At 44.6% G+C, this 22,249-nt stretch overlaps 1 protein-coding gene across 1 annotated transcript in view; it reads left to right on the forward strand.

Annotated features, from left to right (window-relative positions):
* Positions 1-22,249, forward strand: part of SOHLH2 (spermatogenesis and oogenesis specific basic helix-loop-helix 2) — a 500,438-nt gene that overhangs the window by 60,569 nt on the left and 417,620 nt on the right. Inside the window, exon 3 of the mRNA XM_069640297.1 lies at positions 2,037-2,138. Within this exon, the coding sequence (XP_069496398.1) occupies positions 2,074-2,138 (65 nt within the window). The 5' untranslated portion in view covers positions 2,037-2,073. The remainder of the gene's footprint in view (positions 1-2,036; positions 2,139-22,249) is intronic.

The following is a 22,249-nucleotide window of genomic DNA, read 5'->3' on the forward strand; positions in this document are numbered from 1 at the left end:
ATTATTATTTGATGGTTGTTGCTTGCTCCCATCTTTAGATTTAGTATTAGATAGGCATTTGCCAAACCCAATTGAAGTTCAATAAACACCCTTGAACTGTGGTCACTTGTGTCTGTCTTACTGTTGATACCATGCCTTCCTTACAGTACTTGAGTAAAAGCTCCATTGGTACAGAGCGCCAAACGCAATGAGAAATATACCACGATGCAAACATCTCTGCAGCACTTTAAACGTACATGCCACCCTACTCAGTCATTCATTGTAGGGTCGGAGGGACACATCTAAACAAAAAACATTCCTCTAAAGGAAAGCGTGCAGTTTGATAGGCTGCACTCAACACAGTTGGGCAGCCTTTCATGCACAGGGGAAAAAGGAATGACAAATAAACTGCAAAATGTGGCAAAACAGCCGCAGCTCACAATACACACATGCCTCTATTCAGTCATGCATGTGTAGTCGGGCCAGAGGGTCAAAGACAAATGTAAAAGATTTTCCTAAACAAACCAGATGATTGGCCTTACCCAACCAGCATTAGGGCCTCTGTAGATAAAGACTGCGATTAGAGGGGCAAAATGAAAAATCCTAAAATACTCCTTTTAAAATAACTTTTGGGGATGCTAATGTTAAGGTTCAACCTAAAATAAAAACATTGTTGGCACCATAACTCACCCTTACATATAACATGTTAAAAAGTTAACCTTCCCACATATATATATTTGAAAATGTACACCGATGCATAGCAGGCATACAATACATTCTAAAATACACATTACAATGTAAACCATATTTGTAATATGCACAGTATAATAAAGAACATCATACTTACACAAAGTACTCTCTCAAAAATATACTTTGTACGGTCTTCGTACTACAAGTAACATGCTCATGCAAAGTACAAACAAGCACACATACAACCCCCTTATACACACAACCCTAACGCATTAACAGTATTTTAAAAAAAGGTTGGTTTTATTTTATGTTTACAAGAAGAATGTTTTCTTGCTTCCCTTTGTAAAGTGTTGGTAAACCGAGACTATTGACAGTGTGCCATATATAGTTTAGTTTTTTTAATTGATGACCGCTCGCACTTGCCATTGGTACTGATGTCCTGATGAAGCCAGTCTTACCCACTTTGGTCAGAATCATTGGATCCTCTCTATGCATTTGAATAGATATTTATCTCTTTAGCAAGAACATTGTATCCAAGATTGTATGCATTACAAACATTACTGAAGCATATGAATTTGTTATTGAAGCAGATCATTGTAATGCAAATCTCTGAACCTTGCTCAACTTCCGAAAAGCAATGGAGCAGGTGGTTGTTGGAATGTCCTGGCATCAAATTCAAATCTTTCAAGCTTGCATATCTATCAGATTTCTCTAAAAATACCTGTAAAATGTGTTTCCTTTTCTCGGTACAAGCAATATCCTGCAAACCTTGTCTTCTAGGACGTTTACCCTCACTGTGGTCCTAAATGACTTTGTAGTTGCTCTTAAAGTTCTCAATATAAGCTAAACACGACTTACAGCAAATATCTTCCTCCCTATGTAGCAATCTACACCCTCATGCTGACTTGCTATAGAATTCTGCTGCTCTTTTAAGCTGGGTAGGAACCCAAACTTTGTAACCGGTACTTTCTAAAAGTTAAGTGTTAATCAAATGTTCAATATCCTGCATTTTGTAATATTGGTTTTGGATGGTCTAGTTTGCCAAGGCCTACACCTCACACCAGATGTAATGTACATCAATTTAGAGCTTAGTGTGGGGCGTGTTTGTCTTATTTTTAAAATGCTAATTGATTATGGAGGACTGGTGCTGTTCAAGCTGTTCTTTCTTCAAATACCCAAAAACCTTTATGGGTAGGTAATTTTGTTCACAATTGGCTAATATTTAAAACGTCATTCTTTCAGAACCACTAAATCCAAGTGCACTGTGTTTTTTACGATAGCAAACCTTTTATTTTTTCAGTTTTTAAATTTCTTCCTGTTGAAGCAAGCCACAACATTCAAAACATTTTGTTTTCCTTCAATTTCAGGTCAGATTTGAAATCTTGACTTTGGAGACCAAGTGAAATGTATATTTCAAACTGTTTTGACACAATAACATATGATTGCACAGCCATGCCTTTCGGCAAAAGGTTAGTTATTTCTAAATAGGTCATTGATCTTATATTGTGACAGAATTAAATAGTGCTGGTATGTTTATGTTTTTCAAACAACCATTGTAAAATGTTGCTAACGGTTCTTAACACTAGATACATATATATTGTATTAAACATTTGCATTCCATTTGATGGTGTCTGACAGAGTAAGTGTGCATGCTGCTTTGATGATTCTATTGGTGTCCACCTTTTAACAACCCATGCCCCTTTAAGTTATTGAACCTTGGAATAACATGTAGTGTCAAGATAACTTTGATGCTGGAAAAGAAAATGAAGGACCATAACTGGACCTTTTACGTACCTTTTCTGCATATCGCCATTTCCTTCACATTTTATGCATTGGTTATGATTAAATGTAATTCCTTGCTTTTTTCTCTCTGTATCTCGGCTCCTAACGTGAGGGTTTTTGTTTTCCCTTTCACTGCTGAGCAGCAGTACCCCTATCTGAAAAAATAAAACCATTGTTACCAACTGAATTGTTTCTCTTTTGCATGGTTGCTTGAGGTACCTTTTATGGTGACAATGGGTTCTACGTTTCTCTGCACTTTTCAAAAGTTTTTATTTTTTTTATCTGGTTAGGCTGCATTCTGTCTCTTAGAGCTCATGTAACTGTAAAGGGGATGGACAATGCTCTAGGCTATGCATATCATTTTCTGAGCATTTATTTTAGTGAAGTTGTCCTATCACAAATGTAATTCCTTGCTTTTTTCTCCCTGTATCTCGGCACCTAATGTGAGGGATTTTGTTTTCCCTTTCACTGCTGAGCAGCAGTACCCCTATCTGAAAAAATAAAACCGTTGTTACTAACTGAATTGTTTCTCTTTTGCATGGTTGCTTGAGGTACCTTTTATGGTGACAATGGGTTCTACGTTTCTCTGCACTTTTCAAAAGTTTTTATTTTTTTTATCTGGTTAGGCTGCATTCTGTCTCTTAGAGCTCATGTAACTGTAAAGGGGATGGACAATGCTCTAGGCTATGCATATCATTTTCTGAGTATTTATTTTAGTGAAGTTGTCCTATCACAGGTGGGTGAGTTTGGCTAGTGCAAGATTAGCATATGCCCTATCCTCATTTCATTGGTGTGTAACTGTTGTATCCGGTGATGTCCATGAAAATGCAGGAGCGTTCGCGAATGAGGAGGCATTGGGAGAGAAGTATGGCGGCGCTCAATACATCCCAGTAAATATACTTGCGTGTCGGCTCGCTTTATTATAAGTGTCGACAGGAATACACAGGACGGTGACTGCAAGAGCACACCTCTGCAATGGCTGTGGAACAGGAGAAAGAGAGCGAGAGCTGATCCCGACCGGCAGAAGCAAGCCATCACGGTGGAAGCCCACTGAACAAAAAAAGGAAATCCCCAGAAAGAGGCTGAATTGGAATCGCACTGAGGCAGTTCGCAATGTGCTCCAATGGGCGGACAAGAATGGTGATGTTAACATGTCATGCGCCAGATGCTGGAGCATAGCAAAAAGACACACGTACTAGGCTGAGCCCTAAGAGAACATAGCGTATATCGTTGCAACAGGATTGTTAAAGGTGGCAGCGTCCATACCATTGTCAAGAAAAAACTCTTATTCAAATGTATTATTAAATTGTAGGTAATAATAAATGAAGACAAGAGAGTGCTGACTAGGAACAAGCACACCTGCTGAGAGTAAACCCACTATGAAGAATCGTTAAACAGTCAAAGGTGAGGAGCTCACGAGAAGGAACATGCACCCACTGTGACGAACCTGACAAAGCCATCACTGACAGCCTGGGGAAAGTCTTCTCCAATGTGGCCAGGCAAGTCCAGAATCTACCGGACTCCAACCCTGGGGGGATGGTTATCTGTGGGAGGACCACATGGGAGGAGACCAACCTCTGGAGAGTGGAGGCGGTTCACCATGGAAAACACATTATAAACCCCCATGTCTCCGAAGGGACTGATAATAATCACAATGCTCTATATCCATCCCACACCTGTATGGCATACTGTTCAGTAGGAAATATTGAAAGCCATTCGCAAATACATCATGATTCCTATGAATCCACTGGAACGAGGAAAAAGACGAGTAATTCATATTAACAACAAGAAGCATGTGATGTGGTCTAGTCGTTGTTATTCGGTGATCCATACCTGGAAGTTCAAAAGCCACGGCAAGACTGCAATCTCCTCTCCTGATGCGGTTCGGGAAGCAGACAGGTTGTGGCGTGCAGCAGAGCAGAAGAATGGTCAGGAAAATGTCGGCAGGAGAGACCCAAAACCGGCGGGACCACTGTCACAATACACGGAACAGTGGAAGTTCCAACGTGAAGACCGGAGAGTGCAGGAGACGCCGACGCAAAGATATGGAAGACTGCTTCAGTGACTGCCACTCACGGTGGATGCCAAAGCAGCCAGAAACTACTGGTGAGCCCAGGCAAGCAAAGGAGGGCACTGGGGAGCTTTGCTGTGTGAACCGCACAGCTGTTGAGAAGGGATGGTTCCGTTCAGAGAACGTGAACAAGGTGGCTTGAACATTTAAGCAAGCAGTAATTGTGCAAGCGAGAAATTCGGAAAAACTACTGGATCTCGAGCAGCAGAAGTAGTGAACAAGCATTGATAACAGCCAACAGGAGAGGGGCAAGAACCTAATATTTTCAGAAGGGAAAACTCTATGAAGTTTGACAAAGTCCTGGAACAAGAGTATACCAGGCACTTGAAGAGAATAGATGACTGTAAAGTAAAATAGAAGTAAACTTTAGTACCTGGCAGGAGAGTATACCAGGTGTGTTGTTTGGAGAGTTGTGAATTGAGATGCCTAAGTAAAACCTGGCAGCAGAGTACACCAGGTAGACTGTTTTAAATGGTGCAATGGAACAGAAACCACACTGATCTCGATCTGGCATGACCTCAAAGTCTCTGCAGACTCTGAAGGATGCGCAGCACTTGTTTTTCGCGACCTCTCTGCAGCATTTGACACCATTAACCACCTGATCCTCCTTGACATACTACATTCTCTAGGAATCTGAGATTCAGCACTCTACTGGATTGCCTCTTTCCTCAATAACAGACAGCAAATCACTCTACCCTCCCCTTTCATCTTCACTGGAGTACCGCAAGGCACCTGTCTTTTACCTCTTCTCTTCAACCTTTACATGACCCCCTCTGCCAGGGATCATCCACTTTTACAACCTCACCTGCTATAACTACGCCAATGACACACATCATCCTGAGAATTCCCAAATCGAGCTCCATTCCTCTCCCTGACCTATCACTGTGTCTCATAGATATTGACTTATGAATGTCTAGTAACCTTCTCCTTCTGAACCCGGGGAAAATTGAGATCATGGTGTGTGGCAATACAGCACTATTACCAAACCCTTCCCCATGTCCACCTTCCCTCAGCATTCCCACCTACATCCACCTCTGTCAAACACCTGGGGTGCACAATGGACTTGGACCTAACCCTGTCTCACCACATCAACAATCTATCCAAATACTGTCACTACCACCTTAGGCATCTGAAACACATCTTCCATTACCTCTCCTACCCTGACAGACTGGCTGCAATTATGCCCATTGTTGTGTCCAGAGTTGACTATGCGAACTCAGTCTACCTGGGTGCACCAGCCTACCAGCTTAACAAAGTCCAAAATGTGGCTGCCAGACTGTTCTTACACTGGGATGAAGGGATCACATCTCACCGGCTCACTGTACCCTACACTGGCTCCCAATTGGACGAAGGGCCACGATCAAAGTCTTGTGCATTACTCCCCGAATAGTGCATAAAGCTGGCCCCTTCTACCTACGAAAAAAGATTATGCCTCATCTCCCAACCCGCACCCTAAGGTCAGGCACAGCCCTCCTCTTGGTGGTGCCCGCCTCTGATGCAGCCAGGATTGGAGGGTCCGCCTATTGAACCCTGGCGCTGATGCTGTGGAACTCACTGCCCCCCACATTCGACACAGCCAAGACTACATGGCTTTCCAGAAAGCACTCAAAACATGGCTTTTCCCCTAAATCATATAAGGGACTGCTCTGGGCACCTCTATCCACCTCCAATGGCCAGAGTTAGCTTGAACCGCATCAAGGCAGGGAGGTTGGAACAGTCAGCACTCAGAATGACCAGTCCATTTCAACACTAGAATAATGCTGACCATGCCACCCCTAACCTTGCTACAATCCCATTGCCCACAATTCCAAACCCAAGACATAACACTGATGTTCTTACACTATGGCTGGCCTCGCTCAACCCCTTTGAACGTACATGCACCATGCTCAGACCAGGAGATGTTTATCTCCACCTATCTACCTTGAAACCGATACCATATCTCCAAATCTGAGACCTAACTGCACTTATGTTCCTCCCCTGGACTAAGCTTGATAATTATCTTCCTCCGAGTAGGCACTGTGTATCAGTCCAACCTTTGTCAATCTTAATATCTGTAAATCAATGTGCAGAACTAAAAACCCAGAGCGCAATTGCACTTCTGTTCCAAACAATACAATCGGGCCTGCTCTTGTTAACCTGTGTCAATCTCCGTCACCTAGAAATGAAGGCACATAACTACTATTCCGCAACCTAACAGCACTTAAGTTCAAACATTACGACTGGACCAGATCACATCACCCATCGGGCATACAGGGTGGTCTCTGATCACGCCAGGTTATCCTGATCTGCCTAGGAACTGATGCAATGAACTTCACCCGGGGCCACGCTTGGTTAGACTTGCTCTAGTCTCTTGGAGATATGCACTACGCCATCTGATCCGAGGAGCTCTCAAGCACTTGCAACTCCCAGAAGGGACAATCTACCGTAAACTATTACCCAGAAAATGGGCCCACCAGCCCTTATAACCGAGCTTCAAAAACAGACTGACTCTGTCCCTCCTTATGGGAAGACTCTCTGAAGCAGGTGAAGAATCTGACAAAGAATCTCTCTCAAAGAACCAATGCTCCTCTAGAATAGACACGGTCAGCTCAGCGAACACTGGAAGTCAATAAAAAAAAAGGGTCTCCAAACAATCCGCACAGACACTCACACATCCCAATATGCTCACTGTCTCCTCTGCACCAACAAACAATAGAATGCAGCTATACCACTAGATCAATTTGGCCTAGCTGCACACATACCTACTCACCTCCATAAACACCACAACAGTCTTTAGAACACAGCTATAACCGATGAAAAAATCGGCTTAACTGCACACATAATATCCGGTTCTAGGTCAAAGTTTTCAATGCATAGGATCAAATGACCAAAGGGTTGAATCGAAAGGACCGAAAACCAAAGGGCCGAATTTTATTTATTTATTTATTGGGGGGGTCCCCCCTAACCCCTTTTTTTTGTGTTAAAAACCACTTTTTTTTCCAAAACGGAAACCCCCAAAAAAATATATTTAAAAAAAAATGCAACCCTTTTATTTTAGGTCAAATTGAGTCGACCCCATTGGCATTCGATCCTTTTGTATTTGGTACTTTAACTGGACACCATAATATCCTACATGAGCGCCTCCACCACCAGAATGCAGACCCTGAGGTCAACGGCCTTTCTGCACACATTGTACTGACCGCACAAGGCCACCGCACCACGCCTACCATTAGACTCCAGCTACACACTGCAATGGCTGCACACATACTAAGTTTACCCAAGCTTTTCATACTACCCTACTCTTTCTAGTGACCTGGACTACGTTCCCCGAGGGCGTTCAACCCACAGCACTTCGAGATCATACCAATGGTAAATAAGGCACTATGCAAATGCACAATAACATAACATAACATATCCTTGTGGGGCATTGGTTGTTTGTTTCCTTTTTGCTCCATTTTGGAACTTTAAGTTGAACAGCAAAGCATAGCTGCAAGGACCCAGCCAAAAGAACATTGATCCTTTCCCTTTATAATTAGTATGGAATGTGAGGGTCAGCTTAGGTTTTGGACACATGACAGAGGACTTTTATTTTTGGACATCCTGGCTTGGACACTAGTTATTTTGGTCGAGGCAGGAAAACCCCTCGTAGCATCAGGGAAAGGTAGCTTTTCCTTCTAACCCTTTTTCTTGAATAAAATCATATAGCAATCAAAATATGCCTCTTTGTCTTACTCTTACTCATGACGCGTCACACCACCCGTGGTATTTTTAGCAGACCCAGGCAAGCCACCAGTTCCGTGGGATTAATGGAAGAAGGCATTTTAACATTACGCTTCAGTGGTTGTGGCACAAATTATGTAGTAGAAAGGAAAACATTTCTGCTGTTAAGTCTGTCTGGGGACAGTTGTACAAGAGCAATATGAGCACTTACCAGAACTGTCAGAATGAACAGCTGAGTATTGAGAAGATGGTGTGAGGGGTCAGAAATGTGAGGCTGACAACTTTATAAAGGTTTTTTCATTGGATGCCATTTGATTAACTCAAAAATATTCGACAAACGACTCACTATCCTTACCCTGCCTATCAAAATAAACTAAAGGAAACACTCTAATAAAAGGAATCTGTCCTTCACATTTATACATAAAACAAACTTCGAAAGGCAATATATGACAATTTAAATATAATTGAATTAAGTTATGTTTAACATAAACCTGTTAACTGTTTCTCCTAGTAACCTGGGTGAAATCCTCTCCCCAGATTCAAAGCAGGATTTTCAACCAACAGTTCAGAATAGGAAAGTTACGTTTTGCAACAGAGGTCAAATGATAAGTTCTTCTTGCTACAAAAGTCTCTCCCTTGGTCTTTGACCAACAGTTCAAAATACTTCTTGCTCCAAAAAGTCTTCACTTGGACTTTGATCAACAGTTCAAAATAGACAAAGGGCCTCATTACAAGTTTGCTGGTCCGGTAACAACGGTGCCGGTAAGCTACCAGCACTGTTGTTACCGGACCGGCAAACTACAAGGTCTGACCTGGCTGGCGGAAAGGCACTAGCTCGCAGACCATGTTGGATGCACTCACGAATGGTGCCGGTGCATCCAACCTCCCTATTCCCATTGAGTCCAATGGGACTCAAATGGGAATGGGGAGTCATATTTTCTGGCGCCCGGGAATGGGCAATTACCGGGTCAGCCGGGGCTGTAATGCCCCGTTAATTGCCCATTCCCGGGTGCTGGAAAAAAAATTACTCCGCCGGCAGCTGTGCCGGTTTTACCGGCACGGCTACTGCTGGATTCATAATGAGGCCCAAAGTCTTTGGCCCTCGTTATGAGATTGCTGGTAGGCCGCCCCCGTACAGGCAACTTCAGTTTACCATTTCCACCGCCTGATATCCCAGTAATACCAGGATATTATTGTAGTGCGCCGGTCTGGAAAAGGTGCTTGTAGCCCTGTTACCGGGCCCTTATTTCCGGACAGGCAAACCTATGAGGTCAATTGTCTCTCCACTTGTAGCAAAGAGTTCAACACCACTTTTTCTTTAAATAATGATTTGAAAGGAGAATTTCTCAACAGTCGACAACATCTTTTAGTGATCTTGCCACTTCTACTTTTTCACAGCCTTTAACCACAATACAGTACGTCAATGACTTCCACTAGGTCCACTAATCTGCCAGGTCTACTACTACAAAGTCTTGCTCTGGAATACTCACATGCCAGAACTAAAGAAACTCCTAAACTACTACAAGTACTTCTGTGGTAAAGTTTGCTTCAAAACAATTTAACTTCTTTTGACTTTCAACAACTTCAGTATTGACTACTTCTTCTGGAAAGATATAAGATACACTGGTGCTGTTTGTTCCACACTTGTGAGTCTTACAATACAGGTTATGCGCCTCTCCTCTTGAAGGTTTTCTATCAGGATGGCTCCTTACCTGCCACTCTTGGTCTCCCACTCCTAACATAAAGCAAATGCCGAAAATGGCTTTCTCTCACACCTGCTCTTCTTGGACTTAGACAATGCTTGTTTTGGCATTTTCCCACTATTGCCCCTTTCTCGCTCTGGTAATAAGTTTTACAATTAGCTTGTTTTTTAATTGCCCTCTCTTGGCTTTGGCAATGAGTCTTGTCAACTTGTTTTAGTATTATCCTCTTTTGGCAATTCTGGTTCCTATAAATTGGTTTTAGTATTGCCCTCTCTTGACTTTCGCAATAATAGTTCTTGTTAGCTTCTTGTAATGTTGTCCTCTTTTGATTTTGCCAATTACTTTGACCTTTGTGAATATAATTATAACTTTTTTGTCTGCTTCCAAAGTTCTTACTCTGTCACTTTAGCTTCTTTGTATCAGTTTGATATTCTGCCACCTTAACTTCTTAACATTGGTTCGGTATCAAAATCATTGTTTAGGGCTTGCGGGCGATTACGTAGCGTTCCGGGTTCACACAAATAAAGTGAACGCACTGGGTGCTGGATACATGTCCGTTCGTTACGCTGTCACAAAGTCTTCTGCTTTCTCTGCTTCGCCCTGCACGGCAAACTGCTTCTCTTATCTTCCCGCAGCCCAACTCTGGTTGGGAGTGAAGCGTTCCTTGCTACACAGACCCTCCGGTACTCGCTTGAAACCAGAGCCTGGGTTACGATGGGGAAAGCTTTTTAAACTCACGCTCCTGCTGTGCAACATCTGCATTCAGGGCCATCAAAGGTGGGAATGTTTTCCACAGCAATGCCTCCCGCTGCACAAAAGGCCTTTAAACTTGGAGACTCTCTCAGGACCATCATCTGCTCTGGCAATAGCAGCGGTTCCGTCGACTCAGTTTTTCTGCTTCTTCTGCTGCCACTGCAACGTGAAGTGTCTGCAAGCATTCCATCTTATACTACTTCTCATGGCCTACATCATAGGGGGCCCTTTATACTCTGCAGTCCCTTTCAGGTGTGGGCCATTAGAACCACTAGACTGCACCTTGCAGTCCAGTGCCTCTGCATCCCTCTTCCTCGTCCCAGTACTTTGGGCATTGTGGGACTTGGAAATCCCCAATATTCGTTACCTTTTCTTTCACAGCTTCAACCTTACAATAGGCCATTAAGATAGTAAGGTCTATGGGAAAGTTGGTAAGGGGTTTTCCCATTCCTCCTGACCTGAGGCACCCGCCCCATGTGATCCTCCTGCAGAACACCACACCCAGGGTCAGGATCTTGATGCGTCTGCCTTTCCCTGGCCAAATGAGAAGGGTCCCAGGCCAGGTTTTCTAGGGGATCCATCTCTGATTCATCACAATAGACCAACATTATGAGAAAAAAGCAAGTATAATTCTGGCAAGATACCACTTGGAAAAAGAGTGCAGGAAGAAGGGGAGAGTGTGGCAGGTAAATTACATCCTTATTGGAACTAGCAAGAACTTTCAATTTTGTAGAACAAAAGGAGTTAAGACTAAGATCAGTTTATGCTGGATTGTCGGAACAGCAAGGTACGGAATAAATTGTGGTAAAATAATGACCTGGTGCTAGTTCTCCATTTAGCGAAGGAAGTTGAACACACAGAAGCGTGCATGAAGGGTCTGGATGAAAGAAGGTATCTGGTACGGACAATAGAAACAACTAGCAATGCTACAAATGACATTGCTGCTATACAGGGCAGGACAAAATCAGGGAAAAATCAAGCAGGTCTGGATGATGAGACAAGAACCAGGATGCAGCTACACGGCAAGAGGAGCAACCAGTGAATGAGACATATGCAGCGCCCCACCTTCTCAGAGACGGAAATGTTAATGGTGTGACAGTAACATGCACTGGGCGAGCAACCCAAATTGTCCGGCATGACATACATGCAGGAAGTGCAACAGGAAAGAACACATTTCCAAATGCTGCAGGTTCATGGAATACATACACAACGTAGAAGGACCAATCGAAGATAAAGAGATGGAAGAAAGCATCAACATGGTAGGAAGCGAAGATGAAGCATTGGACGGTTCCACAACCATTACAAGACGGTCCCATTACAAGTGAATGGGAAACAAGTATTAATGATGGTGGATTCAGCTGCCAAATACTCCTTACTACCAAAAGAAAAAATCAATACAATGTTGTTAAGAAGAGACCTCTTTATAAGTTTGATATCAACCCAGTGTCATGATGCCTACCCCCGGGGGACCCAGACCAAGTCCAGCAACCCCGGAAGCAGGCATCAAGTTATCCTAAGCAAGTCCAACAACCCCTGCTAGGGGCTATTTGGGTTCAGTCCTGGCGCCTATGGCGCCAGGCTCATATGGAGAGTCAGTCCTGGCACCATAGGCGCCAGGCTCATAGATTAAAACTTACCTGATGCTGACCATGCTGCAAACTTACCTGATGCAGACCATGCTGCACGAGCTCCAAGCCAAAAGAGGCTTGGAAGGGACTACTTTACTTAGGGACTATTTTTTACTCGGGCGTGGCTGGGGAGGAATACTTACCTGGGACTACTTTGAAGGCTATTTAAACCACGCCCGAAGAGCAGCACACGCTTCGCGTTATTCTGCATCCAGCAGCGTAACGCTCACCGTGCCTGCTAGTCTGCATCCAGCCTTCTGCCACGCCCGCCTCGAGTTTGGAGCTCCTAGAAAAAGGGAGAAAGAAGGAGAAAAGGTTAGAACAAGAGCATACCTTTGATCCTTACCTGAATTCCCGATCGATCGCGCCTTCGAGCTGGAAGAAAGAAGTTATTTTATGCGCATTGCCTAGCCTGCTGCAGCGCCGCGCTGAACTCACCGGCCTTCGCAGCATCTTCACATTCCACCGCATCCTCCTGCATGTTCCCGCCGCACTCCAGCACCTAAGGAGAAGACAAGAACAGCAAGGTGAGCCAAGGGAATACACAGAGGAATATTAGTTACCCCCCCATAGACTTACCTGATTTTACCACCGGGGGTACTATTCCTCTTCACGGGTCGGCGCAGCTTCCACTGCATCTTCGCCGAACTCCGGCCCCTAAGGGAAAACAAAAGGACAGCAAGGTGAAACAAAGAGACTAACAAGGGGAACCCTCCTCACCACAATAGACTTACCTGATTTTACCGCCAGAGGTATTATTCCCCGAGACTTCATACTTTCTCTCAGCGCCTGAATAAGGGAGAAAGCAACAGGTTACATATTGACATTATTTTATCGAACCGTGTTGGAAATTACAAATCTTTACCAGAATACTACCGGTTGCCACGAGGAACTCTTCATTAGGGTCAAGCTGCAACCTGCAAGGAATCGGACAAGAGTGAAAGTCAGGCATTTGAACTCTTACAAACTTTATACTTACGGTGTCTTGCCGGGAATCTCAGAGTCAATATTGTTCTGGAACTCACCAATTCCTTCGAGCCAGTGAAGCAACTGGTTATCAACGTGCCCCTGCACTCAATGCAGGATGGAGAGCTCATCTTTTCAAACCATCAGGTGAGACTATAAGAGGGTACATCAAAGGAGATCTGTAGGGAGAACAGCGGGGGTGGGGGGATTTACGCTCAACTCCACGGGTGGTTAATTCCCTTTCTCCATTTGTAGAAGAATATTCCTACGGGCCAAGCAAACAAAGCTAGGTGGGCCAGTCCAGTCTGTCATCTCGGCCCTACGCGTCACATTGGTGGAGACCGCAGCTGTCCAGTTCCGATCGACGCCTCTGTGGGAGCCAGGTGAGCATAACAGAACGCGAAGCCTACCCACAAATTCCCACCCGGGCGTTATAGATACCTCAGAGACTGACCCAATTACTAGGGGAACTGAGGGCTGAAGTGCATTCCGCCCGTCAAGAAACCAATGCTCTTAGGAGAGAACTGATTTTGTCAAAGGAGCAAACTGATGATCTTGCTAGGCAACTATTGCAAAGCCAGGCTGGACAAGCACCCCTACCTGGTTCCGGGGGAAATCCAGCTCCTGTGTTATCGAGTAACCCTGTGCAAATAAACCTAGCAGGAAATATTCCATTAGCTCCACCGGAACGCTTTGCTGGAGATCCCAAAAGGTTCACCGTGTTTATGAACCAATGCCGCTTGCACGTTTTATGCAGACCTGGAGCCTTCCCAAACGATCAAGCCAAGGTAGCCTTTGTATTGTCATATCTCAGCGGCAGTGCAGCTGATTGGTCAATTCCACTAGTTACTCAGGATGACCCAATTCTTCGGGATTTTCAGGGCTTTCAAACGAGCATGGAAAGACTATTTGCCCGGCACTCCCAAGGACAGGCCCTGGATAACGAACTTTTGTCCCTACGACAGGGTAACCAGGACCTTCTATCCTACATCGCAACCTTTGATAGTGGAAACTGGATGGCCTGAGGTGAAACGAATCACTTTATTTCATTGAGGGCTTTGAGGAGAACTCAAGGATGTCTTGGCTCAAGTCGTGAACCCACCTCAAGACTGCGCTGAATTTATAGACTTGGTGGTCCAGTTAGATCACAGACTTCAGAACAGAAAGGCTGATCGAGCCAAGTTTGAGAATCGGGTGTTGGTCAAAACCCACGCTAACCCCAAAGGAGCAGATGCTTCAGAACCCATGCAAATCGGAGGGGTTAAAGGATCCTTAACCCAGAAGGAAAGAGAAAGGAGATGGCAAATGCAATTGTGTCTATATTGTGGAACTTCTGGGCATTTTCTACGGGATTGCCCTGTAAAACCACCCAAGAAGGTGGTAGGAGCTGCTGATAAAAGCCATATGGAGTCAGACTCAGGAAACGACCACGCCTGACAAGCGTAGAGGTCCGCTTGCCGAGCTTGAAGAAGGATACTCAGACCTCGCATTTCATCATACCAATGGTCCTCGTAGATCCAGGGCAGCCATCGCGTATGCACGCAGTAAGGGCATACATTGATAGCGGGGCCATAGGAAACTATGTGGACTATGAATTGGCTTCCAGGATGAATCTACCTCTCTGCCGAAAAACCACCTCAGATGTCATCACCACAGTCGATGGAACTGAAATTGCCTCTGGGCCTGTAACTCATTCCACCGCAGAGATGACACTATTGGGTCAGGATGGGCATTGAGAGACTATTGTGTTTGATCTAATCAAAGACCCACAGTTCCAATTAATACTCGGGATATCTTGGTTGGGAACACATAATCCTTGTATTGATTGGCGAGAGAAGAGAATAACCTTCCCGGATTGTGCACAACCCTGTTACCCAAAGAAATGTCAGAACGCAGGCCTGGCCACAGTAACCACAGCAGTCATGCAACTACCTCCAGAATAGCAAGAATTCCAGGATGTCTTCCAAAAAGAACAGGCAAACACCTTACCTCCTCACAGATCGTACGATTGTCAAATCGATCTCATACCCGGTGCACAACCCCCTTGTAGCAGGATCTATGCCCTTACGGAACCTGAAAACCTTCACCTACGACAATACTTAGACCAGTACCTTGCCAATGGCTTTATTCGGCCATCCAAGTCCCCTGCATCTTCAGCTTTGTTCTTCGTGCCCAAAAAGGAAGGTGACCTCAGAACGTGCATAGACTACCGCACATTGAACCAGATAACTGTTAAGAACCGATACTCATTGCCTCTGATCCCTGAACTACTAGACCAAGTGAAGGACGCTTGTATATACACTAAATTAGATCTCCGGGGGGCATACCATCTGGTACGTTTAAAAGAAGGCGACGAATGGAAGACTGCTTTCCGCACTAAGTATGGGTTATTCGAATACCAGGTGATGCCTTTCGGGTTGTGCAATGCACCAACGGCCTTCCAATACTTCATGAACGATGTCCTTCGTGAACTCATTGACGTTTTTGTTGTCGTATTTATCTATGATATTCTAGTATACTCTTCTTCAGAATCTGACCATGTGAAGCACGTTCGAGCAGTCCTTGAGAAATTGCGCCAGCACAAACTATATGCAAAACTGGAAAAATGCATTTTTCATGCCACAGAAGTTGAATTCCTTGGGTTTATCCTGACCCCAAAGGGAGTCCGAATGGACTCACGAAAGGTGGACGCAATCCTTAAGTGGCCATCACCAAGTTCAGTTAAAGGAGTACAAAGCATGCTCGGCTTTGCCAATTTCTACCGCAGATTCATCCCGGATTTTTCACATGTTGTACATCCCATCACAGCACTCTTGCGAAAAAATAAATGCTTTATGTGGACTGAAGAAGCTGAAAATGCCATCCAAGAGCTGAAAGCGAAATTCACGTCTGCACCTGTATTAAAGCACCCGTGCCCTGAACTTCCATACATAGTGGAAACTGATGCATCCAGTCTAGCCATGGGAGCTGTCCTGTCTCAAAAGGACTCTGAAACTGGCCAGCTTCATCCAGTAGCATTTTGGTCCAGAAAGTTCTCTGCACCCGAGTTAAACTATGCGGTTACCGACAAGGAGTTATTAGCCATTAAATCCGCCTTCAAGGCTTGGCGGCACTATCTTCTCGGTGCCAGGCATACCATTACTGTGATCACCGATCACCGGAATTTACAGTATTTAAAGACAGCCAAGGCCCAATCGTCACGTCAACTCCGATGGGCATTGTTCTTTGCCGAGTTTGATTCCGTAATAACCTATCGACCAGTTTGTAAGAATGGTAAAGCAGACACCTTATCCCGAATAGGGATGGGAGAGGCAGAAGTGAACCCAGAACCAGTACCTAAAATTTCCGAACAAAGAATTCTTGGCATGACTACTCTACAGACACTAGAGGACATTCAGGTAAAGATACACCAACTGTTTGATCCTACAGCCCTGCAGGACTGGGTAAAAAAAGGGCCGGACTACTCTATCACCAATGATCTGCCTTATTACCAAGGGCGGCTATTTCTGCCACACAAGGAACTACAAGAGCTAGTCATTTCCCGTTATCATGATAGCCTAATGGAGGAGCACCCAGGTATTGCAAAAACTGAAGCTAAAATTAAAAGACAATTCTGGTGGCCCACCTGGTGAAAGGATATTAAATCATTTGTGATGTCTTGTGGCATTTGCGCCCAAAACAAAAGTCAAAAGAAAAAACCAGTTGGACTCTTACAACCTTTAGACATTCGGCCTACACCATGGCACACCTTATCGTTAGATTTTATTACTGATCTACCCCCATGCAATGGATTTAACACCATTCTAGTTATTGTGGATCTTTTTCCAAGATGGCCCACTTTATTCCTTTAAAGGGATTACCTTCAGCTTCAATCCTGGCCAAGGAGTTCCTCGAAAACATTGTTCGCATACACAAATTTCCGTCCATATTGGTCTCTGACCGGGGCAGTCAATTCATTTCACATTTTTGGAAAAAAATGCTGTCAATTTGCGCAAATCGATGTGAGGTTATCGACCAGTCACCACCCCCAGACCGATGGTCAAACGGAGAGGACCAACCAGACTCTCGAACAATACCTGCGTTGTATGTTACATCAGACTGAGAGTAATTGGAAGGACATTCTTTGGATCGCCGAATATGCATACAATAATTCAGTACACTCTGGAACTGGACAAAGCCCCTTTTATACCTTATATGGGCACCATCCTCGAACCTCAGACCTTGACTCACCCCAACACTTAGAAATGCCCGCAGTGGACCTTCTGCACGCTACGATTACACAAGCCTTTAAGGAAGCAACTACACATTTAAAACAGGCGGAAAAAAAATACAAGAAAGATGTTGATCGGCATAGAAGTGATACTCCACAATACCAGATAGGGGACCAAGTATGGTTAGCCACAAAACATATACACAGACCTTTAACCCCAGATATTTGGGACCTTACTCTATTAAGACCATTATCAACCCGGTGGCTGTCAAGTTGGACTTACCTGCTAATATGCGAATTCACCCCGTCTTTCATGTGTCACTTTTGAAGCCAGTGCACCCAGGGACAAGACTAACCAAGCCACCAGGCCCTATCCTTGTAGACGGAGAACCCGAATTCGAAGTTAAGAACATCCTGGACTCCAAGCTGATAAAGTCAAAACTCTTTTATTTAATCGACTGGAAAGGTTATGGACCACAGGAAAGGTCATGGGAACCTAGTGACCATGTTCATGCACCCCGATTGGTGAAAGAATTCCACAGAAATTTCCCAGACAAACCGAAACCACAGGGAAGAACGACTTTAGGAGGGGCCTTGGGGGGGAGTGCTGTCATGATGCCTACCCCCGGGGACCCAGACCAAGTCCAGCAACCCCGGAAGCAGGCATCAAGTTATCCTAAGCAAGCCCATCAACCCCTGCTAGGGGCTATTTGGGTCCAGGCGCCAGGCTCATATGGAGAGTCAGTCCTGGCGCCATAGGCGCCAGGCTCATAGATTAAAACTTACCCAATGCAGACCATGCTGCAAACTTACCTGATGCAGACCATGCTGCAAGAGCTCCAAGCCAAAAGAGGCTTGGAAGGGACTACTTTACTTAGGGACTATTTTTTACTCTGGTGGGGCTGGGGAGGAATACTTACCTGGGACTACTTTGGAGGCTATTTAAACCACGCCCGAAGAGCAGCACACGCTTCGCGTTATTCTGCATCCTGCAGCGTAAGGCTCACCGTGCCTGCAAGTCTGCATCCAGCCTTCTGCCATGCCTGCCTCGAGTTTGGAGCGCCTAGAAAAAGGGAGAAAGAAGGAGAAAAGGTTAGAACAAGAGCAATACCTTTGATCCTTACCTGAATTCCCGATCCATCGCGTCTTCGAGCTGGAAGAAAGAAGTTATTTTATGCGTGTCGCCTCGCCTGCTGCAGCGCCGCGCTGAACTCACCGGCCTTCACAGCATCTTCACATTCCACCGCATCCTCCTGCATGTTCCCGCCGCACTCCGGCACCTAAGGAGAAGACAGAGCAGCAAGGTGAGCCAAGGGAATACACAGAGGAATATTAGTTACCCCCCCATAGACTTACCTGATTTTACCACCGGGGGTACTATTCCTCTTCACGGGTCGGCGCAGCTTCCACTGCATCTTCGCCAAACCCCGCCCCCTAAAGGGAAACAAAAGGACAGCAAGACGAAACAAAGGGACTAACAAGGGGAACCATCCTCACCACAATAGACTTACCTGATTTTACCGCCGGAGGTATTATTCCCCGAGACTTCATACTTTCTCTCAGTGCCTGAATAAGGGAGAAAGCAACAGGTTACATATTGACATTATTTTATCGAACCGTCTTGGAAATTACAAATCTTTACCAGAATACTACCGATTGCCACGAGGAACTCTTCATTAGGGTCAAGCTGCAACCTGCAAGGAATCGGACAAGAGTGAAAGTCAGGCATTTGAACTCTTACGAACTTTATACTTACGGCGTCTTGCCAGGAATCTCGGAGTCAATATTGTTCTGGAACTCACCAATTTCTTCGAGCTAGTGAAGCAACTGGTTATCAACGCGCCCCTGCGCTCATTGCAGGATGGAGAGCTCATCTTTTCAAACCATCAGGTGAGACTATAAGAGGGGACATCAAAGGTGATCTGTGGGGAGAACAGCGGGGGTGGGGGGATTTACGCTCAACTCCACGGGTGGTTAATTCCCTTTCTCCATTTGCAGAAGAATATTCCTACGGGCCAAGCAAATGAAGCTAGGTGGGCCAGTCCAGTCCGTCATCTCGGCCCTATGCGTCACATTGGTGGAGACCGCAGCTGTCCAGTTCCGATCGACGCCTCTGTGGGAGCCAGGTGAGCATAACACCCAGTGCCGGGTGGTGCATGGATGATCCTTTATAGGATGGTTCCCGGGCAAACTAAAATTCAAGGACCAGTCAGCCCAAGGAAAGGTATACATGTCGGAGAAGGGTATCATGCCACTGCTGAGTTGGGCTCATCAAAGGAAGCTAGATGTGAAACTTAACCCCAACTCTGAAGAAGCAGTATATGCATATACTGATAAAATATCCTCCCATACCAGAGAGTTGTTTGAGGAGAACTGGGTTGCCTCAAAGGGTACGTGCACCAGATACGTGTCTGGCCAGGGTCTGTGCCAGTAGTAAGGGTTCCATGTGATATTTTCGCTGCAACCCCTGCATCATTTTTTTATGTGCGGGACACCCCTGCACCTAATATTTTCGACACCAAAAATATCGCCTATGGCCGTTCCCGACGACCATATGTACGGCGATATTTTTGGTGGCGAAAATATTACCTGATACCGTCGTAAGCCACGATGAGGAAAGAAGTAAAGCTAGGATTATGGAGGCTAGACATTCTGTTAATACAGAGAACCCAGGTGTTGGAATGGGTCTCACCATTGGTAGTAGTAAGAAAGGTGTGAAGTAAAAAGTCTGTTGTTTTAAGATTCTGAACAGATGTGTTATACTGGACCATCAACTACTGCCGAATATTTACAAATTATCCTGCATCGGCCCTGCGAAAGTGTTCTCTATGCTAAATCCTAGAGCCGCGCATAACCAGATACGGTTACATGAGGCATCAAGGCACCTTAATTTTCATTAAACCGGAAGGCCTATACCAATATATAATGATGACATTTGGCCTAGGATCCGGCATCCTCTGTGTTCCAGAATGTAAAGTACAGAATGTCAACGAAGAGGAAGGGACTCCTTTGTTTAAGATGATATCCTGGTATATGGGAATAATGAACAACACAATAGAAGGCTCCAAGGAGCGCTGGACAGATAAGGAAAGGCAGGTTTAACATTTAGTAAGGAGAAATGTGAATTGAGTAAGCAATACATAGAATACCTGTGTCACATAATATCAGAAAAACGTATGGAGCCAAAGAAGAAAATGACACACTATAGAGAGAACATCAATACCAGATTGCAAAGAGAAGTTAATGATATTCCTGGGGATGGCTGAGTACTATTCCAAATGTGTGCTTAATTTTGCGGATGAAACGCTAGCCTTGAGAGTTCTAATGAAGAAGGGTGCCGTATTTGAATGGACAGAAGAATGGGATGAAAAATTCACAATGCTGAATGAGTCCCTGAAAAGAGCATGAACCTTGGAGTTCTTACAAATAAAGGAGACAATGATGCATGCAAGGTAAATCTGGGAGCAGCACTTTTGCAAAGAGATATAGGAAAATAATGCAGAATAGCTTTTGCATCAAGATTAACCCCTTAACTGCTGAAAGTTTTCCCTCATAGTGCTGAGCCCTTTTTTGGTGATTTTGGTATGACGCCATTCAATCCCTTATAACATTTTTGTTACATGGAATATCGCAGCCATATTTGACCCCTTTTCTTCCGACATGTAGGCGGTCTTAATGCCACGCGGGAATTCTAGTATACTGTATGGGGGTGTGAGAAAATAACAAAAAAGAGAGCACGTGTTTTTTCAGAAAATGCCAATAAAAAGATGTACAAAGAAGCCTGTGGTTCTTTCTTTGTAAGTGCTAGGAACAAATGGTTTGCTGTTCTGAATTCGCCATTTCCCAGGCTTTCAAGAACAGGTTGAGTGGAAAAAAACAATATATTTGTATAAGGTTGCTATCAGTTTTATGAGAGGTAAGCAATTTTCCCTTTTTTCCAATAGGACAGGCGTGGACGGAATGGAAGAGGAGGGTAGGAAAGCTGAATGGGAAGACAGAAAGGCATACATTTCTGAAAAGTAGACAATATTCCAAGTTAGGAAGGGGTCATTTGCCAGGTCAGGCAACAACTATGTTGGTAAAATTCCCATAGTTTGAGGAAAATTGAGAAAAAAGGGTATGTGCTGGACGTTTTTGGACCTGTAAAGTAATGGCTTTTGTGAATATTGAGAAAAGCAATGCACTGCTAAATTGCCCCTACTCTTCTAGTTAGGAAATCAGAAATTGTTCGTAATGTTTCACAAAACAAGCAATGCCACAAGCCAAAAACAGAGTCATGGTACACAGGATTGTTATGCTGACGGCCTAAACAGACATACTTAGCATGTGAAAATAAGGAAAACAAATGTGGTGAGGAATGGCTAGCATACATTTTCTGAAAGAGCACCGGCAGACCTTTTGATGGATCGGTGACACGTGCAGGTCACAAAAGCGTAAAGTGCCTAAAGCAGCAACTAAATGTAGGTTACATTTGGGAAATGAAAGGGGTGTGTAACAAAGTGCAGTAGCAAATGTATGAAAATGTTATCAAAACCAAGAGAAAACAAATGTTCTACCTTCCCACAGGTGTCCCAACGAAAACTGCACCTTATATGTGTGGGTGCATCTACCTGGGCACAAAGGGAAAGGCTAAACCACTAGTATCCCAAAGGGTTTAGAGAGAGGAAATGTTTAGGATGTTGGTCTTGCGGACAACCTACAGATTTGGCCCGGGGGTGTCGCAGCCACCGAAGGAAAACTGGGAAACCCATATATTTCTGAAAAGACA

The sequence above is a fragment of the Ambystoma mexicanum genome, chromosome 7q (genome assembly GCF_040938575.1).
Source record: "Ambystoma mexicanum isolate Mex_15411 chromosome 7q, UKY_AmexF1_1, whole genome shotgun sequence".
NCBI classification, from domain to species: domain Eukaryota; kingdom Metazoa; phylum Chordata; class Amphibia; order Caudata; family Ambystomatidae; genus Ambystoma; species Ambystoma mexicanum.